Below are 26005 nucleotides of genomic sequence, written 5' to 3' on the forward strand. Positions count from 1 at the left end.
GCACGTATAAGGGTCAGGGAGTGCTGGAAAGGCATGGTATAGTCCTGAAACATTCTGTCCGAGAAATAAAGCCAGTGGAGTTTCATGGATTTGCAACAGGAAATTTAAAGAAGGATTTGGGTGTAGTTTAAATATTCCTAAAAAAAAGATGTAACATATTGGCAGGAACACGCAGCATGGCACGTGCTGGGACACAACCGTTGCAAGCATGGTAACCACTAATGCAGGCAATACTTAGTTCTCATTTCTAAAATCCTTTGGTCTTGTTTATTTACCACTGTATCCCCAGTCATCTTACTGTTCATAGCACATATGGAAGAGGTCAAGCCGTCACAGAGCTCTGGCTTACATATGGTTTTTAATTGAAACCATATGCAGATCAGGCCTTACTTAATACTGAAGTAAAGTAATTGGAGTCAATTTATCTTGCGATGTGAAAACAAGCCACAAAATAGACTAACTTTCCTTCATCCTCTTTGGTCTTGATTTTGTGCATATCAGAAAAGAAGTGCTGCCACAGCTTTATTTTCTTGCTGGTGTATTTTCTGAGAGTCAACATCAAGATGTTAAATATGCACAAATATCAGCTTGACACGGGACAATGATGTATGGATGGTGCAGAACAGTCAGTTTTATGTCAGTGTGTTTATGAGAAAGTTTCATTATTTCGTACTGTTGTAATACTGTTTCGCTCAAAAAATGAGAATATATTAAATGCATTTTAAAATGGAGATTTTTTTTTAAATGCAAATTCACTTCCAGGGAGTTTAGATCCCAGTCTCTTGTGAAGTTAGAGCAGAGCAGAAAATGTGAATTAAAGTACAGCAGAAGAGCAGTGAAGAACTGCTCAGAGGCATGCTGCTGAAGTTCAAAGAAAAAGTAGTAAAAGCATCCTCTCTTTGAGATAAACTAAAGTACTATTTTAAGCATAGGTGAGGTTCAGTCTCTTCTGGTCCTGAAAGTGAAGGTTCATTGCCTGCAGAGGAATAACTCTAGTGATGGTTCAGAAGGAAATGTCCATGCTCCTCTTCTCAACTGAGATGAGAACCTTCTCTCAAGAAGCTTTCTTTTTCAAAGTTTTTGTGGAAGTGTACATTATAGATAAGTAGCAGTTTCAATGTTTTAGAAGATGATTCCAAGCAAGTGATATAATGCAACTGACACTCAATATATCTTTAGTCCTATCCTCGTGTTCCATTTGTAATGCCAAACCATTTCATTGTAACAAATATCCAAGATTTTTTTATCTAGAAAATGAAAAAGTTGGTTTTAACTACATCTTGCTTAACAAAATCTTCAAACACCATTCTTTCCAACTATTGTTCTATAGTCCCTGCTACATACCTCCAGTGAAGGTAATAGTTCTAAATATTTATTAAACAAATATATACATTTATGATAAATAGCAGGGCATAGATCTTTAATTATTGCTAAACAGAAAAAAAAATCAAGTTCTACCTAAATGTGTAATCTAAAGATACAAAATAAAATATAAGAAAAAAATGCATTTTAAAAAAAGGAAAATACTTTTCACACTGATTAGTCTGGTATACTTGTGTATTTTAATTGTATAATGTAGGATATTTTTAAATCTAATGTAACAAACTTCATTTTCTAATGCCTTTCTGTTTCAGATATTTGTACCATAGTAATATATTCTTACCCTCTCCCTGTAGATATGTATATGGATATAAACAGAAAAATTAAGATGTTCCAGTTTATTCAAGCTTATCCAAGTAGAGAGAGTATTTGGATATTACAGAATTAAAATCATGTTGTCTTCATTAGGATTAAGCAGAGCAAGAAGGCTTTATGCAGTTCAGAGATCTGCAGCAAGAGCTACAATGTAAAAGCTACTTTAAAATGTTTAGGCAAGAGATCAGATAAGAACACTGGTTAATTCTTGATCATCCTAACCAGTCCACAATAGAAACAAGTATACCGTGCAGTTTTAACCTGGTATATAGCGAGCCGAGTCTGGGCACAAACAGTGGCCCTTCTGAGATCCACGAAGAACATTTGCATACTGTGTCAATGCTCTTGTCTTGACCGACTCTTTTCCCTACTCACAGCAAGGCGGCCCGTTCTAGCTCTATGCTTTTCATGTCTTCGGAGGAGGTATCCGCAGCAATACACCCTCATCTGCTTTTCTCATGCTTGGTTCCTCCGAGCAGGTGTTCAGCCATTTGATTGTCTTAGCATTTAGATAAAACTTTATCAACTTTATTTAAATTCTGTGTTCTGAATGAATCTGCTTCAGGGGCTGGTCTTACGGTCTTTTTCCAGACAGATTGTTAAAGGAATGACTATCATGCGTTCTAATTCTGGAATCAGCAACGCATGGCGCTCCCAGTAAAACGACTTTTTAAAGGTACCTTAATTACGGTTGATTACATTATACATATCAATGACAATGGAGATACTAAAGCTTCCTCTGGAAGGTAAAAATATAATGCAAACATTGCATTTTTAAATAAGGTTAAAATATGCATATCAATGACAATGGAAATGCTAAAGCTTCCTCTGCAAGTTAAAAATATAATGCAAACATTGCATTTTTAAATAGGGTTAAAATATTTAATCTTAATTAACGTATCTATTACAAGATAATAGGAAGGTACACGAAGTGCTTAGAAGCACTGTGACAAGTTCCAAATTATAGGCTTAGGAGGCAAGAAAGAACTGTGACACAATTTGCTTCGGAAAGGTAGGATAATTATAATGGAAGGGAGCACAAGGGGGAGGAAAGCTTTGCACAGGAAAGAATTGAGGGGTTTCAGATAATATACTCTAATTTGTATTATGATGTTGCATATTTGCATAGTATTACCATAGTTAAATTAATAAATTCCATACTTTTATGAAATATCATTGTGTTCTGTGTACATAAACTAGGTTATAATACTGGAGTTTAACAGCCATAATAAACTGATAGTCAAATATTATTAAAGAAGGTGATAAGGGTTGTTTTTATTATATCGTTGTTAATTTACTGATTTAGAATGAGTTCTTTCAAAGAAAATGCTGAAACATGTTCAGGCAATATTCTTGAACTGCTGTCCCCAGCCATGAATGTGTATTTTTTGAACAGGGGAATTTATTTCTAGTTTGCAAAACAGCAGGTGCTAGGATTTTATGTATTTTCAAAAATACATGAAATTATGGAATATTTTAGTTTAAGTAGCACATACCCAGAGGTGACCTATATTTTTGCTTGCCATAACTCAGAGCAAAGCACACTCTATTTAGTAAGCTAGGTATCTTTTGTAATCCAGGAAAGCGATCCGAATGTAATTTCAGAATAGGTATCATTTTGTGTGCTAATACATTTAGGTGTGCAGTATGGCATCTCCTTGCTATAAAGTAACAGGAAAAGCTATTATAATAGTAATTCCACTAGACATTACTACAGACAGAGAAGTTAAACTGTGCAGAAGTGGAGGTTTGTGATAAGACATTCTGAGAATTAGGTCATGTTGGGTTCAATTGCCTATTATTCAGAAGTCTCATTCCTTTGCTCACCAAGTGTGTGATCATGATCATTACCCAATTAAAATACTACTGTGCAGCGACAAGTCTGACACTGTGTGAACTACATCTGACACAGATTTTCTAACAGGGTGTTTCTTTTATATATATATGTATATTTAACTTTTACTAACTTTCATATTATATATATATTTATTATAAGCATTGCCCCATTTTTGCCATTCAGGAAATGTGTTTTAGGTTCCAGTCTCTAGACCTGAATTTGTATCCTGGCTCACATGGTCACTAATGGATTTTGCCGGCTGGTTTTAGACAGAGGAGTTCTTAGGCCTCATGCTACAAGCTCCCAGGCAGGCAGCTCTGCTCAGCTCTGAGCCTTCAGACTTAAATGGTCACAGGCAATGCAACGCTTGGTTTTCCCCAGATCCCCAGGATCAGGTATACAACATATTTAGTACAGTGCGTCAAAAATGAAGTGGTGGACTCCAGTATGCCCTAAGAACTGGTGATGCCAAAGGAGTAGCTGTCAGCAGGCTGCAAGTCAAGTAGTATTTTTTTCTATCTGCATACAGCTCCAGCAGAATTTTAACACTACCAAGTTTAATATGCTAATTACAGGGTATAATTTATTCTTCCCTTCAGCTTAATTTACATCACCTCTGTTCACATAAAATACCAATCTAGATCTTTTAGCACTATCTGAAATTATAATAAATACTTAAAATAGGCCATATTCTGTGGAATCGAGGTTTTATACATACTTTTAATTTAGTGTTTGAATGCAATAGTAAAACTTGCTTATTTGTTCAGATAATTTTAAGAGAATGTCCTCTGTGATTTACATGAAAAATTTATTTTACCTCCTTTGATTTGCTATTTACATAAAGGAAATTAAGCTTGTAAATTTTTCTTACAGAGGAAAAATGACACGCGTGACTGAAATACAGTGGCCAACAGGCTTTGACCTCGTAATAGTTTGATAACTTCAGTTTTCGTTTGTATCATAAACATATGATTTAAAAAAATAATCTTAACATTGGGTCTACCTGATGACATCAAAGAACTTTTGACAAATACAAGTATTTTAGAATAAGCTCGTACTGTGTATTTAACCTTTAAGAATATACAAACAGAAAGGAAATGGAAAAACAAAACAAAACCACTACGCAAACCCACCTAGTTTTTCATTGTTTTCAACTGTCAGAACTTTATGCTAAAATTATAGCGTGTGGGTTTGGATTTATGCTTTTAAAGAGGCTGGTTTTGCCCGTTTTCCGCAGGTGCTAACTGCATACACGCCCTCGTGGGCGCTGCAGTTTCCATTGCGCGGATGCAGCACGTCGCGCTGCGGCCCGCAGGGAGCCGTGGGATCCCATCTGGCACGTCGCGCCTTCCCAAAGGACTCCAGAAGCCCAGAGCTGCCTTTGGGGACTTCAGTTCCTCATCGGCTCCGAGCCCCACGTGCTGCTACGTGCCCTGGGGAGGCAGGTGGGGCCAGGGCTCGTAGGGGCGGCCGCAGAGCCCCCGGGGAGCAGGGGGCTGGTGGGGGCCAGCAGGCAGCCGGGACGGGACCAGGGCATCCCCGCGGAGCTGCTTCAGAGGTTGCACGTCCACAGCAATTTTAAGTCGATTGTGTAATCTGAGAATGGGTCTGGTCGAAAACCTGTCTGTAGCAGGGAAGATGTGCCTGAAGGTTGAGCTTTTAAATTAAATTCCCCGTCCAGCTCACTGCGGGTCCGTGCTGGGACTCGAGGAGGGCACGGCAATGTCTCGCTGCGGCGGTTCGCAAATACATCACTTCAAAGCAACTGGGAAATGGAGCCCCGAGGAGGAGCAGAGCATGCCATGAGTCCAGATGTGTTGCTGCCAGGGCTGGCAATGTGCTGAGCGTGTTTTCCTGTGTTCGGGCAGGCTGAGACTGACAGGGGCAGAGGCAGAGCTACATGTGGGTGGATTAAGGGCCTGCTGCCCCCTGAAACTCAGACCTGGCACCTACGGCGATCACCGCCGGATTCTGCTGATGAATTGGGTGGCGACTGTGTCACAAAAAAAAACCATGAGCATAGCACAGTATTGAGGCTGTGGCATTTTAAATGCCTGAACATGGTGAGCTTCACAGAAGGTGCTTGATTTTCACTCAGGGTTGTTTCCTTTAACCTCTTCTGTCAGATCTCCTGCTCCGCGCTTTTATTTCTCTACACCTTCTAGTCCCGTGAAAAATGTAACATTCACAAAACATCACCTACAGAAAAAGCTTTATATGCATCCATGAGGTGATGTACACGTTTATCACACCCCCTACTTACTTCCATGAGTGACGACATCAGACAACCCTACTATAATTAAAAATAAATCTGCTTTTAAGTATGTCATAGTCATTACGTATGCAGTATAAACTAGCTAAAATTATATGCTGACAAATTTCAATGTGCATGCTTTTTTAATCTACGTCACTATAGCAAAAAAAACACATTTATTAACAGTATCTTTAAGTACATAATGCCTTTTTTTCAACACAGAAGAACTAAACTCTTATATTGTAGATATTTCTCACTCTGTTTTGATCTCCAGGTATGAGTGATTATGAGAAATTGCTTAACACTTTTTTCTTCCATTGTAGTAGTTATTTGTTATCTTAATGTTTGCTAAAAAAGATTGCGCCATTTTATCCTAGTAGCAAAAATCATCACAGACCATGTTATTAGCGTTACATACTAATTTCTCATGTTTATTCCATATGTGCAATAAGATCTGAAAACACCTGAAGTGTAGCTGAAGTTTTTTTTGTTTCGTTCTACTTTAACGCGTAAACAAATGAGTCACATTGTCAGATGGATGAAGAAAAATCAATTTTCCACTGTTAAAAATGGAACTTTCATACCAGAATGTGTGTACACAACAAGCAGTTTTCAGCTATAATTGTGCTATGGACACAGAGCGGGAGGGTTCCTTGTCACAGTGTACTTAGCCATTCATTCATTTAGGATCTAAAATGTAAAAAGGAAGAAATATGTGTTTGGATACAGATTTCCTATTTTTCCATATAGTTAAAAGGGCATATTGGACACTGAATATTCACCAACTTAGATCTTATTCCTTCTACTCTGCTTTAAAAGGAAATAAAAATAAAATCTCACTGGTAAAAACAACAGTTTATTTCGGGCTGTTCAAACAAACTGGTGTTCTCTCCTGTCTTCTGCTATGCTAAGGCTTCTGACAACAGCCACCTGTTTTTGTTTTTATTATTTTTATTCTGGACTTCAAAAAAACAATCAACTGCAAAACCCCTGGAGGCTATCTGTCCTGTCTCCTCCCTCTTCTCACCCTCCAGAAACCCCAGTCACTGGAAATGATGCTGGAGCAAGTGTCTGGGACTCAACAGGAGTGGGGGGATGGTGAGAAAACCTCATGAATGGTTCAAAAATCAGCGAATTTTCTTAGAGGGTGTAATAGCTAAAACTGAAAAATGTTTTACAGACAGCAAGCAGACTTCAGTCTCAGTTGTACAGCTAGCTGTCAAGCATCACTTTAAGCACAGTTTCATCTTGGCATCATTACTAATTATATTCTTCCATAATAAGCCCGTCTGGCTCTGATCTCACATTTGCATTTAATTTCTACTTCTTGAAATCCTTCTCTCCAACTCCGATCATTGAATTTGGCACCAGGAATTGCTGAGTTCTGATGTAAAATATACTACTGAGTCAGTCTGTCACTGAGCAAACCACATCATCTTCATGTAAGGTAATCATCATCTTATGTGAAGGTACTAACACTGCCATATACTATATTCAGTGGATGTAAAAAATCCTACTGTTTGTACAGTGCTTTTACTTGAAAAACATGAAGTAAACCTCTAGTAGATTTGCCAGTCACACCTCTGTGTTCCAGATTCGCTCTTATTTTAATCCTTTTTTAGAGGTTGTCCTTTCTGCAACGCATCTATCAGGCCTGCTTTGCCTGCTTTTGCCTGCTTTACTGCCATGGTCAAAACTCAAGTTTTTAGGGTAATTTGACAAAGTGCATGGCTGTGTAACTCTTCTAGTCAGACAGTGCTTGGGGTCACTTTAGTAGTCAGTATTTGCTATCTAAACCTGTATGTCCATTGCCACTAATCAAATAAATTGACCAAAAAAAAAAAAAAAAAAGACAACGTAACAACCTTAAGTGTCATGAAATGGAAATGGGGAACCAAGCAAACTTTGTTTTTTTTTTTCCGACTTGTTATTAGGAATAATCCTAGTTATGCTAATGGCACTCTCCTGAACCCTTTCAGATGTTGTGTATATGTTTTTCTGTTGCTCTTCTCTTTTGTTTGGTTGTTTTTTTTAAGCAGGATTTGCATCTAGGATTTACGTGCAAGAAGAAAATCACCTGCAAGAGAAAGAATTTTAGAACAAAATTTCTACATTGTCTTTCACAATAACAGTACATATTTAACACTGAGAGAAGAATATATAGTTGTGAAAACTGAGGTCTGATATGGTAGCCGTGATAATGATTTAGTTTGGCAGGTCTGAGACTATCCGTGAGCATCACGCAGATGAGATGCCTACGGGAATTAGAAGAGATCTGAATACTTGCAGTGTCATATATAGAGAACAGGGCTACCCACCTACTTATTCCTTATCATAAACTGCAACTTCTCCATCCTTGTTTTTAAGTACCTTCACCGAATCATAATGGATGCAGTTCAAAGTTGTGCGTGTAACCACCTGTTTGTTCTTGTCTCCTCTGAGACAATCTCTTTTATATCCCTTCACCTTGGTTAGTGGCTAGGGCAGGTTGAAAGGAGCCCTGGCTTCTTTTGATGGTTTCCTAACACAATGCCACAGTGGGTCTTGTAGGGCTTCACGGCATCAGGCATGCAGACAAACTTGTCACAAAGGAGGTTGGCAGCAGGGAGAGAAACGTGCAGGTGGCACAAGGTGAGCTGTGATGCAGCGAAGGAGGAGGACGTGCTTGGGGAAGGTACTTTCAAGGATTATTTTTAACCGTTCTTTTTCCAATTTTATAGTTGTTTATGGTTGTTTCATTTATTTGAACATCTTAGGTGTTCAGTCTTAAATTTAGTGCAATTTACTTTGTCTTCTACAGAGATGTTGAGTCATTGTCATTTCTGTAGTATTTTATCTTTTCCCCTTTATTGTACCTAAATCTCAGCTAAATCACTACTTTGCATCAGCAATCTTACTTTGCTGAAAAATTTCCTGTAATCTTCTGATTATCTTTATGGACATATTTTATCTACGCTTTGCTATATTTAAAATTTTATGTTGACATTAAATAAGGCTGTCATTGGTATGCTAATTAATAAACTTACGATAAAACAACCTTGTTTATTAGGTGGATTTCCTCAGACACATTTTGTATTTTCTGGTGACTTGAGGAAATCTATAAAATTCAGTCCAGGTGACTGCACTGGTAGTATCTAGCCCTCTTTCTTCAAGACTTAGCCTTTTACTCCGGTGAAAGCATACTGGCTTTTCAGAGATTCACTGGTCAAGCTTTTTCCTTTCCTACGTGCCCTTCCTTGAAAGCAAACTGACAGATTCCCTGAGCTTTTAAGCAGTAATTAATTACTGGGAGAGACATTTTGTGTTTGTTACCACAGGGATAATCAAGGTTGGACTGGGAAATAAAAACAGGAGGATCTGATTTATCATCCTTATAAAATGCTGTTGAGTATGCAAAATCAAACTTTTCCCGAGGGGAAACGGGACGCTGCTTAGTACAGTTTGCTAGCTGGTGAAGACGTTGCAATACACCCACTTACTCATCATCTTGGCATGAGGAGAAGTGACAGAAAAAGGGGAGGGAAATAGCAGAGGGAATTCCTTCAGTGTTTTAATAAAAGAAAGATTAGTTACAAATATCAAACAGATTGTATGCTAATACTAATATCAAATACAGTATTCTTTTTAACTATAGACTTTTCTAAAATAGAGTGCTTTACTTCAGTGAAGCTGTAGTTAACTGTACAATGTTTTGGAAAAAAGATGAAGAGAATTGTTCGTGTCTGTAACTAAGCCAATGTAATTTTCATTTGCTTCCCTGTTCAGTCTTAAATGTGATGCTTCCAAACCTCGTTGACTGACTGGGATGCTCTAGGCATGATACGTATATAATACTGAAATTAATTCTGTTATAATTAATTAATTAAATAATTTAAAAATATTTTTAAAAGTAAGCTCTTTGTAGTGAATTAACTTAGAAGTACCAAAGTGTTTCCATGCCTTGTAGCCTTCCTCAGAGTTGAGGTGGGGGGCTTCCTTCATTTTTCAGGGTGAACTTTGAGAGGGAGAACGGCTGGCAGAGAAGGCAGGGGCCTATGCACTGGCCAGAACCGGTCCAAACTCAGAAAACAACTTTACCTGCTATTTGTTTGTATTTTGTTTGACTTCCATACATTTTTCCCTTTTTGGTGTTGGAAATGTTTAATCTTCACACGTATATCCACGTTAGCATTCAGCAAGATAGCGTACTTGTTTGTTGTTCATTATCCTCAGTTTTGAGGAAGAAGTTGAGGCAGAAAAATTAATATGCAATATTGATGAACAGTCATCCTCTATAACATATGCATAGTTGAAAATAATAGTGGGCAATCAATTCATACTGTGAAAGCTGATTTTGTTTAAGTGCTCATTAAAATCTTTCCCATGCTACATCCTGTTGTGGCAGCAAGAGATCCTGTTTCAATTCAGCCTGAGACTTTCTATGTGAGTCTGAGTTAATTAGTTACTCTGTTTGAGCTGAAGTCCCTTCAGAAAGGGAAAACGTTAAAAGATGTGAAAAGTTGTAAATTAAAAGCAAACAAAAACCATCAGAATGAGAACAGTGGAAGAAAATCCATTAAGAACTATTAAGTATGAAGGCACTGTCATTGCCTGAAGACTCTGAACCACTCGCACGTTGACTACACGCCTGCTCTTTTCTCAGATTTGTCCCTAGGCATTCACTGGCGGCAGGAGTACCACATCTTTGGTCTGACGTGACCTGACCGTTCGCATGTTATGTTACATGTGGTGTGACAGCTGTTCACCAACAGCAGCAGAGTTCAGCAAGGAATTACCCCGTAAAAGCCTGTCTCTCGGACTCCCTGAGGTTTTTTACCTTATTAACGGCACAAGCAGTAGTGGAGCTCTGCTAAGGGGAAGTCGTTACAAGTTAGTAGGGGGACTAATACAAATCTGAGCGAGACCCTGTGTGGTGGGACCGAGAGGCTTGGGGTCTGTAGCACCATGGGTGGGCTTTAAACAAAGCGGCCTGTTCCTGGTCTGACACCAGGAATCCGCAGATCTGTGATCCTTTCAGCCACGTACTGAACATTTCACATCATGGTTCCGTTCACATAGTTTACAACACCCTGCTTCATTTGATTGTCTGCTTTCTTCTTTTCCCACAGAATTATGGTTTGGAGACTGAAAACCTGAGAACTCTCTCTCACAAGCTGAATGCCTCAGCCAAAAATCTTCAGAACTTCATAACGGGTAGAAGGAGGAGTGGCCATTATGATGGCAGGGCCTCCAGACGACTGCCAAATGATTTTCTTACCTCTGTAGTTGACCTGATTGGTGCTGCCAAGAACTTACTAGCCTGGCTGGACAGGTAATTTACTCTTCCTTGATCCTCTACCCATGAGAATAATTCCTCATTTTTATTTTTTAGTTTGTTCTTGTACCCTTTTATCCTAATATTAAAATATCAGTTCTGCTAATTCTAGCTGTAAATTTTGATGTGCAAATTTCAAAAATTTTGCAGGCAAAATGTAGTACCCTTTTCTCTTAGGAGGGTGCTAAATTATTCTCTAGTTATTTGTTCATACTCCTTTCAGTTTGATAGTATTTTCTGCAAAAATTGATATCCTACTGCCATAAATGGTAGCCCGCTATTGGTAATTTCAGAAAGGAGGATGAGGAAGAAAAGATTATAGAATTTGAACTGTCTTTTCATCAAAAAGACACAAAATAAGCCAGAGTTAAGTTAATCAATTAAGAATATTAAAAGTAAATTATCTTACTTGCTTCGTCGGGAAAGAAAAAGTTTCTTATTAGAGTTTTTAGCAAGAATTTGAGAATTTGAACTGATTACCATTAATGCTCCAGATAAATGTAGTTAAAATCTTGGCTGTAGGAAGACAAAAACCAAAACATAAAATGACATCATGGAATTTATGTTTTGTTTCAGTTTTCTAGAGTTATAGTAATGGAGAGATTTATCTGGAATCTGACTGCTCTTGAATGTATAAATGGCACGTTAGAAATCATAGTGAGAGTGAATCACCCTCCTTCACAGGATTTATATAATCCTGGTGACATCTTCCTAACCTGATGCCAGCAGTCATATTCTCTTGGGCTACGACCTTGTCAGTTCTTATAAATTCAAATGAGGTCAGATTCAGCTAGAATTTGGAAAGCCTGCAGAAAATCCTAGTGTGCAGGAAGCTGTTAGTGACTAAGTATGCATTACTTTGCTCTCTGAATTAAGGTGCTAACTGCTGCTGAAGAGTGAGTGATGTCATTCTAGAAATGTTGTCTTTTTAATGAACCATACACAAGAAATCTTGACTACTTACTTTTTTTTTTTTTTTTTTTTTTTTTTTTTTGTTTGGAAGCTCATATTTCACCATCCTTAAGAATGATAACTTCTGGTGTTCTGGCCAAAATCCACTTTACATCCTTCCTGCCAACATTGTTTCTTGTTTCAAAGGCATATTTTAAAAAAGTTGTGTGATTTGCTGCTGGAGATTGTCGTGGTTAGGTGATTCACAATTCTGTGGTGTAGACCTGATCTCAGTATTACATATATCTTCTAAATGCCCACAGAGACTCCAAAGAACAGTAGACTGTACTATTGAAAAATACATTCATTATTTCAAGACTTTTTTGGACTGAACCATAGAACAATTAACTGACCTGATTACATTTGCCTATATGAAAATGAATTTGCTAACCATTAGTCTGTTATACTATATACCATTGCTTATACTGTAAACATGATTTATCCTTAACACTATGTAAACCTATTCTTTCCTTCTCGCAGGTCTCCATTTGTCAGCGTGACAGAATACTCACTGCTGAAAAACAACATTGTTCAACTGTGCCTGGAATTAACAACCATTGTGCAACAGGTAGGAGTGGTTATCTTCCACTATTTCTGAGTTCCATTGCTTAAAAATCGACATAGTAAAAGCATTGCCAAGATTTTTCTTCACCAGAAAAAAATGTTTTAGCCTTATCTTTCCGTTCCTTGTATAGTCTCTTTTTGCAGGAGTGATGGGAAGATTTTAGACTTTAGAGTGTAGGAGGGGGAAGCAAGACGAAAGAAGGGCTCCATTGCCTCCCTCTGTTGTGTGCTGGCAAACTTTTCCATGTAGCCTCACCGTAGAGTAGTCATAGAACTCATTTAGTTACAAAGGCTTCCAGAGGTAGTAGCATTCTGCAGACTATTTTTTTTCGCAGTTTTGTTTTAGTTCCTACAAGAAAAAAAAACAAAAACATGTTTTGCATTTGTATTTTCTAACTAAGGCTGAGAAAAAGATAGCAGTCTGTCTTTTACAATATTATCCTTCATTTCTAATATTCAGCTTTCTTTCCTTTTAAGAATTTTTGTCCTTTATGCATTTTTGCAGTGGAAAACAAAGATCCTTCTTCTGTTTTCCTGGTTTACAAATTCCTATGTAGGCATTTAATTATTTATGTATCTTTATTAAGCTTTCTCTTACAAGGTGTTTATAACACTAGGCTATTTTTGATTTACAGACTAAGCAAAATGAACTTCTCTACAGTACAAAAAGTTTGGATTTTGATTTCACCCTTCAGCTGATATTGCACTTTGTTTGAGTTTGATTTTTCCCTATAGTCTTGGTGGAAATCATATAATTTTGAATTGCTGTCTTCATTTCTGCCATTCGTTTGATTGGTTTTGGCAGATGAAATTCAGTTTTCTGCTAGCAATAGTTTGGGGTTTGTTTTTTCCTTCAATTCTTCTACTCCACTGCAAAAGCTGTCCTTCTTTTGACAACTTAAAAACAATCTGTCTTCTACCGTAAACTCCAATACATTCCAAAATGAAAAATGTTTAGTTACTACTTCAGGTCAGTTACAAGTCAAGTCAAGTTTTGTCTTTTCATTATCTTATTTTCAGATCTTTATTGTTTAATAGCCATCTATTAACTTGTTTTTACAGTATATTAAACTTACCACCAAAAAGTGTAGATAAAGCAGTATCATTTTTAGGGAGACAGTTTTATTGCTACTAAATCTGAGGAAAATTTATCTTAATGTGTGAAAGCAAAGGTGTCTCACCTAAACCAAAACTGTGGTCTTAACTGTAGGATAAAATATGAATTCAAAGGCATAACTAATTGAAAGGCATAACTAATAGAAACCTAGATCTCAGATCCTTTCTAACACTCTTATCCTTTCTAATAGTCCTTTTTTTTTTTAATGAATGAGTTAAGTTTTAGATATCTAATCAGTGTGAAAGCAGCAGCAAAGGCCATGCATTTAGCACATTAAGTGAGTGAAGAATGTTTTCAACCTGAAGATATATTTTGTGCAAAATTAACATGCTTTGTGTGTATTATTTACAGCTGCCCCTCAAGGTGAACGTCCTTTTAAATAGGGGACATTACTGTGTGATCCCAGTTTAATACAGACAATCCTTATGTATTTTCTTGCTAGGATGTACTGTAGGTATCTTAGTGGCATAATCTTAGATGTAAAAAGGAAATAAATTTTCTAGCTGTTAGGTCATAATCTTTGAGTAAGTGTGAAATAAGATCTTCATTCAAAGTTTAAACAAAATACATGCATTGCAACATCGGGTATTATTATTTACATGCCATGTAAATGCTATGATGAGTCATCAGCCATTTGTTCGTCTGTAAATAGTGTCTTCTCATAGTGGCTATAAGAAAATGGATCTTTATTCTCTAGTTTTGCACCTGTCCAGTTTTCTTATCCCTCACAATCCCCCTTTCACTAAAATAAGGAGGAAAAAGAATAGCATTATGTAAAAAACTACATAAACTTTGAGGCATAGATTTTGAGGTCCAATGATCCATTAAAATGTGTTGATAATATTGTACATAAAAGCATGATGAGTATTTTAAAATTTCAGCTCTCCGTAGACTTAGTTTTGAAGTATAACTTCAGTGTTAAAGCAGAATAACTTATTTTTGTTCTGAAAATGAATCCATCAGATTAATTTAACAGAGTTTGGATTTGGTTTTGGTACAGAATTGTGGCTACGTTGGAAGAATGGTAAGTGGAGTAACTGGTGGAGTAACTGATTTTGTTATTAAAATGTAGCCAGTGGTTAATTTTTCCTTGCGTAGAAAGAGTTCACTTGTTCTAGTGGAAGCTGTTTTCAGATTATTTTTTCCTGATTATTTCAAAGATGTTTAAATCTGTGATAGATGCTTCAATAGAAGCAAACATTCTATAAACAAAAAAAAATTCTTACCAAAGAACATCAGCACAACTCGAGCTATTTTTTTTCAATAACAGCCAAACACTTTTTGTTTGTTTTCCACATCAGTCATGTTTAATCAACCTCTCTGAGATAAATTAAGAGATCATATCACAGATTTTTTCCCTGTTTTTAGTCAAATACTTTGTGTTTAGGATGATGCGTATGTTTTAAAAGCTATCTAGTTCACATTGCAATTGATGGAAAATTGGTTTTTAGAAGTTTCCTGTACCTGGTCTAACTTTGAAATTAGCTCTTCTTTGAGCAGGTGGTTGGACTAGATAACCTTCAGAGTCCCTTCCACCTGAGTTATTCTGTGATTCAGCAACTGCCCTTAAAAACATGAGTGTTATTTTCAGTTTGAACTTTACAGACTTGAGCTTTCAGCCCCTCAATCTTGTTATGCTTGTGCTTGCAGAAGAACATTCTGTTACCAAACATCTGTTCACCGTTTTCTAAATGTAGATTATGATAAAGTCTTTACCTTAATTAAACCAGGTAAAATGAGTTACTCTAGTGTCTTTACCAGGCTCTATTTACCTAATTTAAAAGCAGTCTCATTCTTTTTAATGTGTGGATTCCAGAAGTGTTCAATGTTATGTATGCAAGCAACATATTTTAAATATCATTTTGTCATGTCCACCATTCAAAGGCTGCAGTAGGTCTCTACTGAAGTGTGATATTGGGAAGTGGCATTCAATTGGCAAATACAAAGTTTTAAGTTCTTTTCAGACCTGCTCCATCATAGGGTTTCTTTTGTTTTTTGACTTAACTCATGCTGCTTTATTGTGTTAAGATAATGAACTAAATATTTTACATGTATAAGTACTTCTATGTGATAACTGTCCTCAAGACTTGTCATAAAATATTCTTTACAGTATCTGAAAATTTCAGCAGTACTTGCAATCACTTTCAGAATTGTAAACTAAAATTATGAATGTTGTATCCAAGTCCTATTAATCTTTTTTTTTTCTTTATCAGTATTCAGAAACATGCTCTTTTACCTTATCAGAGTTGTGAAGGTGTCCTGTACCTTTGAAAGATAGGATGTTCTGGATAGTGCATAAGCTGGCTTTTATGTAATACTGTTGCTGTGACTATTTTGCAGCTCCTTTATTTTACTGTTTCACGTAAAGAAATAGAATGCAGCTAATAGAGAAATATAATGCAGCTACTATTTTTTAAAAGTTTTAAACTCTAAATAAAATAAAATAAAAATAATATAATAAAAAAAACATTTTTTTAACCTCTTTTTGTTTATACAGGACAGAGAAAGAATATCACTAGAAGTATTATTTATTTTCTAAATATATATATATTTATATATATATATATAAAAATTCTATAAATGTTAGTCCTGGAAGTGTGTGTATATATATATATATATATAAAAATTTTATTTTTTTAAAATGAGATCCCCAGTGCATTGCTATGTATCAAGAAAAAAAAAATAGAAGAATATTGTCCTACATATCATAATATTTTAGTATAATATTGCAAGTGCTTTTAACCTCTCAGTTAAAATAGTCTGATGTATTAAAAAAAAAAAAAAAGTCAATATGCATATAATTTGGAAGGAATCCCAAAACCATTAACATTTTTAATGCTAATGTAATCTTGAATGTGCAACCTAAGTATAGCTAACATTAATTCTGCTCTACAAAACAGTAAAATTTCAGTTTTACTGTACAAGTCTTTGACCTGAACTAATTAAGCTTGTTCAGAATTAAGCTCATATTGTGTTTCTAGCACAGAAATTAAAGGAATAATTTAGATAGGACCATTAGCTCTGAAGTCAAGCTGTAAGCTGTCCTGTGATCATTTGTTTCTCTTGGTACTTGAAGGGTTAAAGGTATGCTGTTTGAAGTGTGTACAAGTTGTAGGGAAAACTGCCTTGGGCAATGCCAACCAAACTGACTAATTGAAATCTTTTTTTGTGCTGAAGAAAATAACAGTATGAATACAGAAGAAACATCAAAGGGATGCTTGACCATGAAATGGTAATATAAATTCTTCTGTGTTCCTTGGCACTCACAATCTGGTTTTAACTTTTATTCCGTGACAGTATTTTGAAAACAGTCTTCACTTAGAAATTAATTTCTCTACAGAAGTGCCAGTCCTCCAAAATGAACTTGATGCTTAGATTTGAGGCTGAGACAGTCGGTTGTGCTCCAGGCCTGCGCACGGGGCTGCGGGGCTCGCTCAGGCTGAAGCTGCCCTGCAGCAGCCTCGGGTGCACCGAGGGACATCTTCCTTGATGTGGTGCCCCACGGGAGCGGGCTAATGAGCTGGACGTGGCCTCAGCACTTAACTGCGTTTATTTTGTTACATAAAAGCACCCCATTGACACAGCAGGTAGGCATCACAGGCGGGCGCCCACCACGCAGGAGCCTGGTGGGCTGCGTGCCTCAGGCACGTGGCGGAAGGTTCTGGAGCTGGGGCCGCCAGGGCCACGGGCTTGGCTTCGGCTGCCCTCAGAGGTGACCAGGTTTGGGGGGAGTTCCAGGCGTTTCTATTTTCTTCTCACACTGCCTGGGCAACTGGTGTTTTCTTTATGCTCCTTTTAATTTTTTACTAAAACATCTCGAGGGCTGGAGTGGCTGTTCAGGGTGCTGACGGGCAGGAGAAAGGTGAATTAGAGCTGCCTCAGAGCACTTGGGCCCTCTTCTGTAGCAAAGGGTTGAATACTGTCTTGCCGTGACTCTGTCTTGCAATATAGGATCTTTCTGAAAAAATCATCAAACATTAAATAACAGTAGAGATGGTAGATCTCTTTTAGGAAAAAGCTTCAAAAAAGCAACTAATGTTCTAGCCACCTGAAATTCTGTTAAATAAAAACGTGAGTTAAGGGACTAATAAGTTGTGGATTGCTAGGATTTATTATCCTTAAAAAAACTTGCAAAGTGGACACACTACGTTTAATAACTTTAACATTGTATTTTTCAATATTTTCTCTTCCTTCCCATGCCTTATAGTAACACAGCCTACCTCGCTGTACTTCTGACATGACTGCATCCCACACAACCTGTACAACAGCTAGCAAGCGTTCTGCCTGGTGAGGCCAGGCAATGTCTCTCTCGCTCTGATTATCAGTGAATTTCCAGCATGCCAGATAAATTATATTCAGTAATTTTTTTCTTGCTGTCACAAATCTGTCCCCCTGGTTTACATGTATATTATTGTTGGTATTGAGCACAGGATTTTCCTTACTATAAATGGAAAAATAGATCCTGGAGCTTAGACAACCACAAGAGAAGTATGGTTACTTTTGTGAAATAATCCTTTGGGCATGACAACTAAAGAGCTCATTTGTCTTTACAGGTAAATCTGTAAGAGAGAGCTATCAGCATAAAGCATGCTTTTCTTTCCTAATAGATTTAAAATAAATTTAATTAATTGTTGTTTTAATTATTTTGTATTTTATTTTATTTTACCACAGGATTGTACAGTGTATGAAACAGAAAATAAAATTCTTCATGTGGTAAGTAATCTATGTATTCTACTATGGTATTCTCTAGTCCCAATATCCTACTGGATACTCCCTCTTAGCCCCCCTCCACACAGTTCCCTGTAGTAATGCTCTCTCTGTCATACCTGCAGTTAATTGCAAATAATTATTGTTCTCAGGTTGTTTTAGAAGTTTCATGGTTCTATGAGATGGTACATTCTTAAAAGTGTAGTACTCTTACTAGGATTGCTGATGTGGAATTCCATCAATGGATCCATCACCTATTGCATTACTAATTTCATTGGTTGTTAGACTAAGAACACTGTAAGAGCCTTCAGCACTCTAAAAATCTAATGAGTCAAGGGAAATGGAAGAATCTCATGCAAAGTTATTGATTGGATTGCCTTTAAGTGCAAATACTTTATATTTTCATGGTACCAGCACAGAAAGCTTATACTGACAGTGAGATAGAGTTAAAATGTATTGTTAAAGGGAAATCTCAGAGGATTTACAAGTTCAGATAAGCTTTTGACAAGCTCTAACCAAGTGCCTGACTTTTTTTTTTTTTTAAAGCCTTTTACACATACTCTGCTTCCAGCAGGGATTAAAATTTGCCATAAAACATTGATGTGCTGTTAAATTCTGAAAGCCTGCAGTGACTGTCAGGAGAAAAAGCTTACTATTGCAAGCCTGATTCTGAAAAGAGCTTCTAAAAGCACCTGAAATCTTCTGGGATTTGGAATGTATATATATATACAAACATCTTTTAACCCATGACTTGTAATTCTAACTGTATACAACTTCTAGAACTCCATTTTATCAGGAATGTTACTTTTGACTTTTCTACCTGTTCTGGATAGAAGCATGAAAAGGTAGAAAAGGAGAGAAAAGTTTCAGTTATAAGTCTTTTCTAGGCTTAGCAATGAAAGTGTGATGAGCCCTAAGGAGCCTGGATCCCAAGACAGTAGAACTCGCCACAGCCTGAGCAAAATCACCTGGAGCTACCCGATGCAGAGCATCCAGGCTCTGAAAATCAAATTCATTATCATAACTCTGAAGTGGAGTGAGAAGAATCACCATCTTTCTCACAGCATCTTAAAAAATAAAATAAAAATTAAGGATACCGAATTAGAGAATGAGCTTTGTAAATTGTTAATTCCCTTTATGGTCTTATTTTATTTCTTAAAAATAATCAATAACATTAAACAAAGGAAAATGCTCCAGAAAAATAATTGTGATACTCTAAAATAAAATTTTACATTTATGAGACAAAGGATCTGTAACTCTACATCACATGGAACTTTGTTTTAAATCTGAAAGATATTATGAAAGATAGAGTAGAGTAGTGAAGGCAGATGTATAAAACAAAGATTCAGGATTGACTTTCTTCATCGGTTACCAGAGAGCTTCAGTGAGGTGTAGATTTGTTTGGAGGAGCTCCAAACTAGGCATGTGTATGCTCAGATGATGTGATTGCACAAGTCATATGAGTAGACTGTATCTACTCTGCAACTGGGGTGTTACAGGAAAAGATAAATTATGAAGGAGTAGTTTTCAGGATCAATTAACAAACAACAGCACATGTCTGAGAGTCAGGTTTCTTTTGTCTGGATGTCTGCTCACCAAAATATGTTTTATAGGACTCTGTCAGTTCTGTATATATATATATACATATATATATACAGTACACCTATGATAATTAAAAATGCCAACCTGCTAGTTGCTCTTTCTCTCTGCAGTAAATGCAGATCATGAACTTAAATTCATTGTACAGACCTAGCAGTAGCTGCCATAGCAAAATATTTTTGTGACATAGAAGTTTCTGTGGTCTGTTAAAGACTTAGTGCTGTCTTAGAGATTCTGTTCTTGTCATGGCACGTTTCAGGAGTGTAATAAATAGTTTTAGACAGCCTGTAGAAATGTATGTAGAGTTCCACTGCATCAGGTACCGAACTTCGTGAAGCACCCATTTTTGTTTGAGATTTTCTTAAGTTCAGTGGTATTGCACAATCTAGAGAGCATGAACATGGTTTCACAGTGTTTTTGGAACTAGCACATAGGATTTCAGTGCTTTCTATTTTTTTATGCTAAAAATACTTTAGCATATGCTAATGTGTTTCCTCACATTGACAGTGTTAGATCAAATGTTAGTTCCCGTCCCTGTGCTGTTATTCATGAATTCTCCTCAGTTGTTCCCATCAATACTGTCTCAGCCTTTGCATTATTTGTAACTGATGTCAGGTCCGTCTTGTATCTGCTGTACTACTTTTACGGCAAACTGGTATTTTTAATTATTCCAATATATTATTGTTGAGTATTTTCCTGCTGCTAATCTCCTACATCAACTTTCAGTAACTTTCAACTTTAAATAACTTTCTGAATTGTAGTGAGATCTTAAAGATTCATAAGATCAAGTTTGTTTGAAAACTTTTTTATTTAGTTCCAAAGTTTATTTACTGAGAAAGTATTTGCAGGTGACAACTGCAAAAATTATAAATTATAAAAAATTATAAAGCATAAGAAAGTAGATTGTGTTGTCTGTGGATTTAGTCTGTATCTCATCTGTGTGTATGATCTTAAAAAGATGTCAAAGCCTAAGAGAGTGCCTTAGTTTGAAATCAAAATAGTATTTTGATATGATAGTAATTCAAAAGCTGGCTGAAAGTATGTACACACAGCCAGACCAGCCATCAGGCGGTATGTAGACTAGCAATAAAATACATTTTTGAGCCATCCAGTTTCCATATCTGTGGTGGGAGAAGACAAGACCTAAAGTTTTGTTTATGGTTTCTGGCCCAAAGCTGAAACTGCTAGAAGTGTTCCTGTTATTTTGGTGACCTTTAGCTGCAGTCATGCATACCTGAATGTGAGGCTTTGCATCTTGCATCTGGTACAAAATGCCATTGCCACATCCGGTACTGCAGAGCTGTACTTAACTTTCCAGATGAGTAACTATACAGTGAGTTGAAATATTATCTATAAATTCAGTCAGTTAATTTATTCATTGTGACAACTTTATTTGTTTAACTTATATGTATAGTGTCAAATGAGATATTAGAAATCCTCAAGGTTTTGCAAATGCCTGAAACAAAACTTCCCTTAAGGGATTTCACTACCATTTGCAATAATTAGTGAAAATGAGAGTATAGCCCCGAAGGAAAATAGATGCATACAGTGTAACTTTGACGGGAAGACCATTCTAGAATTCATCTAAATTAATGCTTTCAAATTAGGTTCAAATATTTTTAGGCATATTCTTTTTGAAGGAACACTTTAAGAAACACTTGCAAACATGGGAATAAATCTTTACACATGAAAATTCTCTGAGAGTCCAGATCAGTTTCTTTCTGATCCACAGACTTGCTGTTTGGCTTTGATGAATAGGTTTAATCTGTCACTATCGCTGTTACCATTGATGCACTATGGTTCCTACTTGGAAGGTGTTTGTGTGGATTTGCATTAAGGTTTTGAGATCTTTAGCTGGAAGGCATTGTAACATAAAATTATTACGTTGTTACATTGACCTAGAATATCAGTTAAAGGATGTGTTCGAAGATGCATAAGAATTTTATTTCAGGCACTGTTTCTGCTAGTGTTATTTTTAACAAAGGAAAGACCCAAGTTGTATAATGCAAAATTCACTGAGTTACCATTGTTCATGGAATTTCTCTGATTATTTGGTAACCAAAATAGGTTATTAAGTTGGTGTATAAGGCATTTATTTTGCCTGTTTCACTCTACTTCCGTTGTATTTGTACTGGTACATCATAATAACAGATGAGTTGAAGTTCATCAGGCTTTTTGTGTTTTTTTTTGTGTTTTTTTTTAAAGTGCATGTAGTCAGGGTGGGGAAGTTAATTCAGGTACTTAGATGTACTCAGTGAATAATAAAATATTTTGGTCAAAAGAGCTGTACATGCATGTATATTTTATTGACATGGATGTTTTCTGTTCACTTAAGCTCTCATTCTTGACTTTCCAGCTCCTTGACAACCTGTAGGTTTCACAATGCTAAGAAATAAATGATCTGTTTATTCTCAGGTAGTTCTCAGAAGAAGAACTTCTTTGCCAGTAGTTGCAGTTGAATATGAGTAATTATATTGACTTGTTTTTCTTCATAGTGTAAAACCTTGTCTGGAATTTGTGACCACATCATTTCACTCTCATCTGATTCTCTGGTGTCACAGTCAGCACATCTTGAGGTAGTTCATCTCACCAGCATTATGCCCAGTGAGGGTTTGGTAAGTAGCAAAGCAGTTTAACTGTTAGAATACAGAATACAAGCATCAGTTCTTGAAAATGATTTCTTTTTTTAATTTGTCAAGAAATCAAAATGTATTTTCTTGCAGTGTCCTACTATTTCTTTTTGTAAGCCGAATCTGATTTCTGAAAGTGGTTTCATTAGCATTAATGTAAATAAAAGGATTGTAATTTAAAAAAAAAAAAACTGTTTTACCTAGGGCTTCATGTGCAACTGGTAAACATATGAGCATATGATTAATTACCATTAGTTAATGTGCTTTGAAAATGAAGGTATGTTTCTTGGTCTTGCATTGAAAGAGTTATATGCCTCCCTTATGATTCAGTTCAAATAAAACTTTAATTAATATCATCCAAGAAACAAAACACATCCCTTACATTCATAAATTATTGTTCACTGAGCAGACTAGGTAGGTATCTTCTGACATCCTGGCTGCCTTGCAGTAGCAATTGATCATACCATTAAAATTTTCTCCTGAGTCGATGATGTAATAATTATTTGGCTACCCTTTGTTAGTACTAATGTACTGTTATATTTGAACAAGGGCTTTTTATGAGGTTCTAGGTGTCAATGGGCAAAGGTTTCCATCTCCTCTCCCTAGTCCCCCACTTCACAATCATTCTGACATCAGTAGGATGTAAGATTCATAGGGATAGTGCCTGGGAACCTAACATCCTGCTAATACTAGAACTTTGGAACAAGATGATCCTTAAGATCCCTTTCAACTCAAACCATTCAATAAAATCTAGAGTGTATGGTAGCACTTCAGGCACTTGGATGTTCTTGCACGGGCTCATCTGCAGAAAATTCTGGTACTGACAATTTAAAATTTGTTTTAGTGTCATTATATGCATTGTGATATGTTTCTTATTTGTAACCGAGAGTGATTTACAGATTTGTTCTAATTCCTGTTAGTTGAGAAGTTTTGTATTATTTCACCATGTTAATCTTTGCACTGACACTGAATAGTAATGAACATCATGTGCAAGTTCCATCAAAGTTACAAGAGCATAATTATTGATGTATGCGTATTAATTTGAGACTGCTGTATTTTAATAACAAGTAATTTTTGTATGACTAGATACATTACTTTAGTCTTTATAGTTAACAAAGAACACTACAGCATCATAAAATGCATTTAATTTTAATTCTGTGGCATCATAGACACTTAGCCCAGTACATAATCCTAAAGACAGACAAATTGCTTGCTGTGCTGCTGCATCCTAATTGCCAGATCTGCTCTACTTGTGGCTTCGTTTCCTCTCTTGGTCCAAGTTCTGGGTTAATGCAGGGATATCCAGGAAATGCCAGATCAGTGTCATTTACACCTTGTCCAGTATAAATATTGTAAAACTCTCAGTGCTTTTGACTTGCATTAAGACTACTGCAGCCTGCCCACTAGCAGTCTGGATCTCTGTGACTTTCCTTTCTATCCAGAAATGTGCAATATTAGGCAGGTGGCGTTCAGGAGTTCTCGGGTATGAATGGTATACTTTCTGAGCAGCTTATCATGCAACCTCAGAGTACGATTTAATCCTTTAAGGCATAGGTGGCGGAGGTAAGACTTGTTGGCTGCACTGTCGTGGCCAGTCATGCGGCCTGCAGTTTCCTCCAGACTGCCCTCTTTTCCAGCAGAACGTCAAGCAGACAGGGCCTGTGCTGTACCACTGCTGTAGGCTGGGCTCCATCACTAAGTGGAAGAGCTGTGGTGTACTTCTCCATCTGCAGCGTACCGATAAGTTTGTAGCCAACACAACTGCAGTAAGTGGGTACTGCTGACAGAGGACATGAGACAAATACTGCAATCAAAATTGCCCATTTAAATTTTTTTTTTAGATGAAGTGAAATCACCGTGAATGACTGAGTTTTCTATGCCTAATTGTGAAGGCACTATAACATGGTAGGTTGGAAAGTTCTTTATAATCAATTTCGCTGACATTATGTTCTGCTTAGAAAAAAAAAAATATGAAAAAAGGACTATAAATGGGAATAAAAGAAAAATCATGTGAATAGGAAAAGAAAACATTAATCAGAATCAAATATAGAACAGAGTAATGAATTACAAATGGCTTTCTCATGATTGTATAGCAGTTTTTTTCCACAGGATCTCTGCTCCATTCAAGAGAAAAATGAATGCTATTCACTGAATGGAAAGTATTCAGAGTTCCATTTTTATCCTTATCATTCAGTGTAGGGTTTGATGTCTTATTTACCACACTTCAGCTAAGCTCTGTGTTCCTTTGAGATACTAATTTCATCATGAGATTTTTTTTTATGGCCTTACTGGGTGCTTCACAGACACTAATTAATTTATCCTCTAAACACACTTGTGAAAATGATACTGCAATTCTAGTTGTATAGATAAGAATCTAATGTACAGAGAAATTTGGGCCAAAATCACCAAAAATCTATTTTTTGGGACTCAACTGGAAGTACATACCATGTGATTTTTCAGAATGCTTGTTACTTTTATAGACTCAATTTAAAACAGTCTCTCTCCTGATTTTAAGTATAGCTGAGGTTTTCAGAGCTATTGAGAACTCTAGCTACAGCTTCATACAGGGTTGGCACCTAGAAAATGAACTCAATTGTTTGCCTTTGGTGAAAAATCTATTGTAAATTATTTGCTCAGATTTATATAAGAATTCAGTTATCTGGAATAATATTCAGTTGCCTTAATTATGAGTCTTTCTCTATTTGCAGAACTTCATTTGCAAAATTGCTTTTATTATATATCTTCTAATTTCTTCAGCAAATGAGCCAGAAATCCTACAGATACTGCATAAACTTACACATAAACTGAATTAATTTCCAGGTCCAAGTCCATGCAGTTACTACACTGAGTCAGTACTCCTGCGGGGGTGTGTCTGTGTGTTTAATTGTTTATATAAATTCTGTATCCTTACATTTTCACAAAGAGATTATTTAATTTGAATGGGTACCTTGAGTTCTAGCATCTTTGAGCTTTCTATACATGCATTTATGAGCTTAATAGTCTTTCTTTCTTGGCCTCTAAAGTGTTGTCTTTTTCAGTCTGCTTTGTCAAAAAACAGTCTCATCTCGCGCATTCCTCAGAAGACACTCTCTGCTGATAGTTTCATGGCTGTTTGTTGGACAAAATAATTTCCATTGGGAAGCACACCTTAGAAACATACTACGTTTTATGTCTCTTTCTATTCCTTCCCAGCCAGTACCAGTCAAATGCCAAAACACTGTCCATATATTCGCTATTACATTTTAAAGTAACTCTCAACATTGTCAAACTCCGTCTCTCTTGAATTGTCTTACTAGACATGGTAATCCAATTTACCATTCTTTCTGCTTAGACAAAG

The 26005-nt window shown here is 36.5% G+C and overlaps 1 protein-coding gene across 3 annotated transcripts in view; it reads left to right on the forward strand.

Annotated features, from left to right (window-relative positions):
• The window catches only part of LOC308177325 (connector enhancer of kinase suppressor of ras 2-like), a 186277-nt gene that overhangs the window by 69012 nt on the left and 91260 nt on the right, over window positions 1-26005 (forward strand). For all 3 annotated transcript variants that reach the window (XM_080554341.1, XM_080554340.1, XM_080554342.1), the window contains exons 3-6: window positions 10895-11097; window positions 12532-12619; window positions 18404-18445; window positions 22534-22653. In XM_080554341.1, the coding sequence (XP_080410467.1) occupies window positions 10895-11097; window positions 12532-12619; window positions 18404-18445; window positions 22534-22653 (453 nt within the window). The remainder of the gene's footprint in view (window positions 1-10894; window positions 11098-12531; window positions 12620-18403; window positions 18446-22533; window positions 22654-26005) is intronic.

This window comes from Anser brachyrhynchus, assembly GCF_964034855.1.
Source record: "Anser brachyrhynchus genome assembly, chromosome: 13".
Lineage (NCBI taxonomy): Eukaryota > Metazoa > Chordata > Aves > Anseriformes > Anatidae > Anser > Anser brachyrhynchus.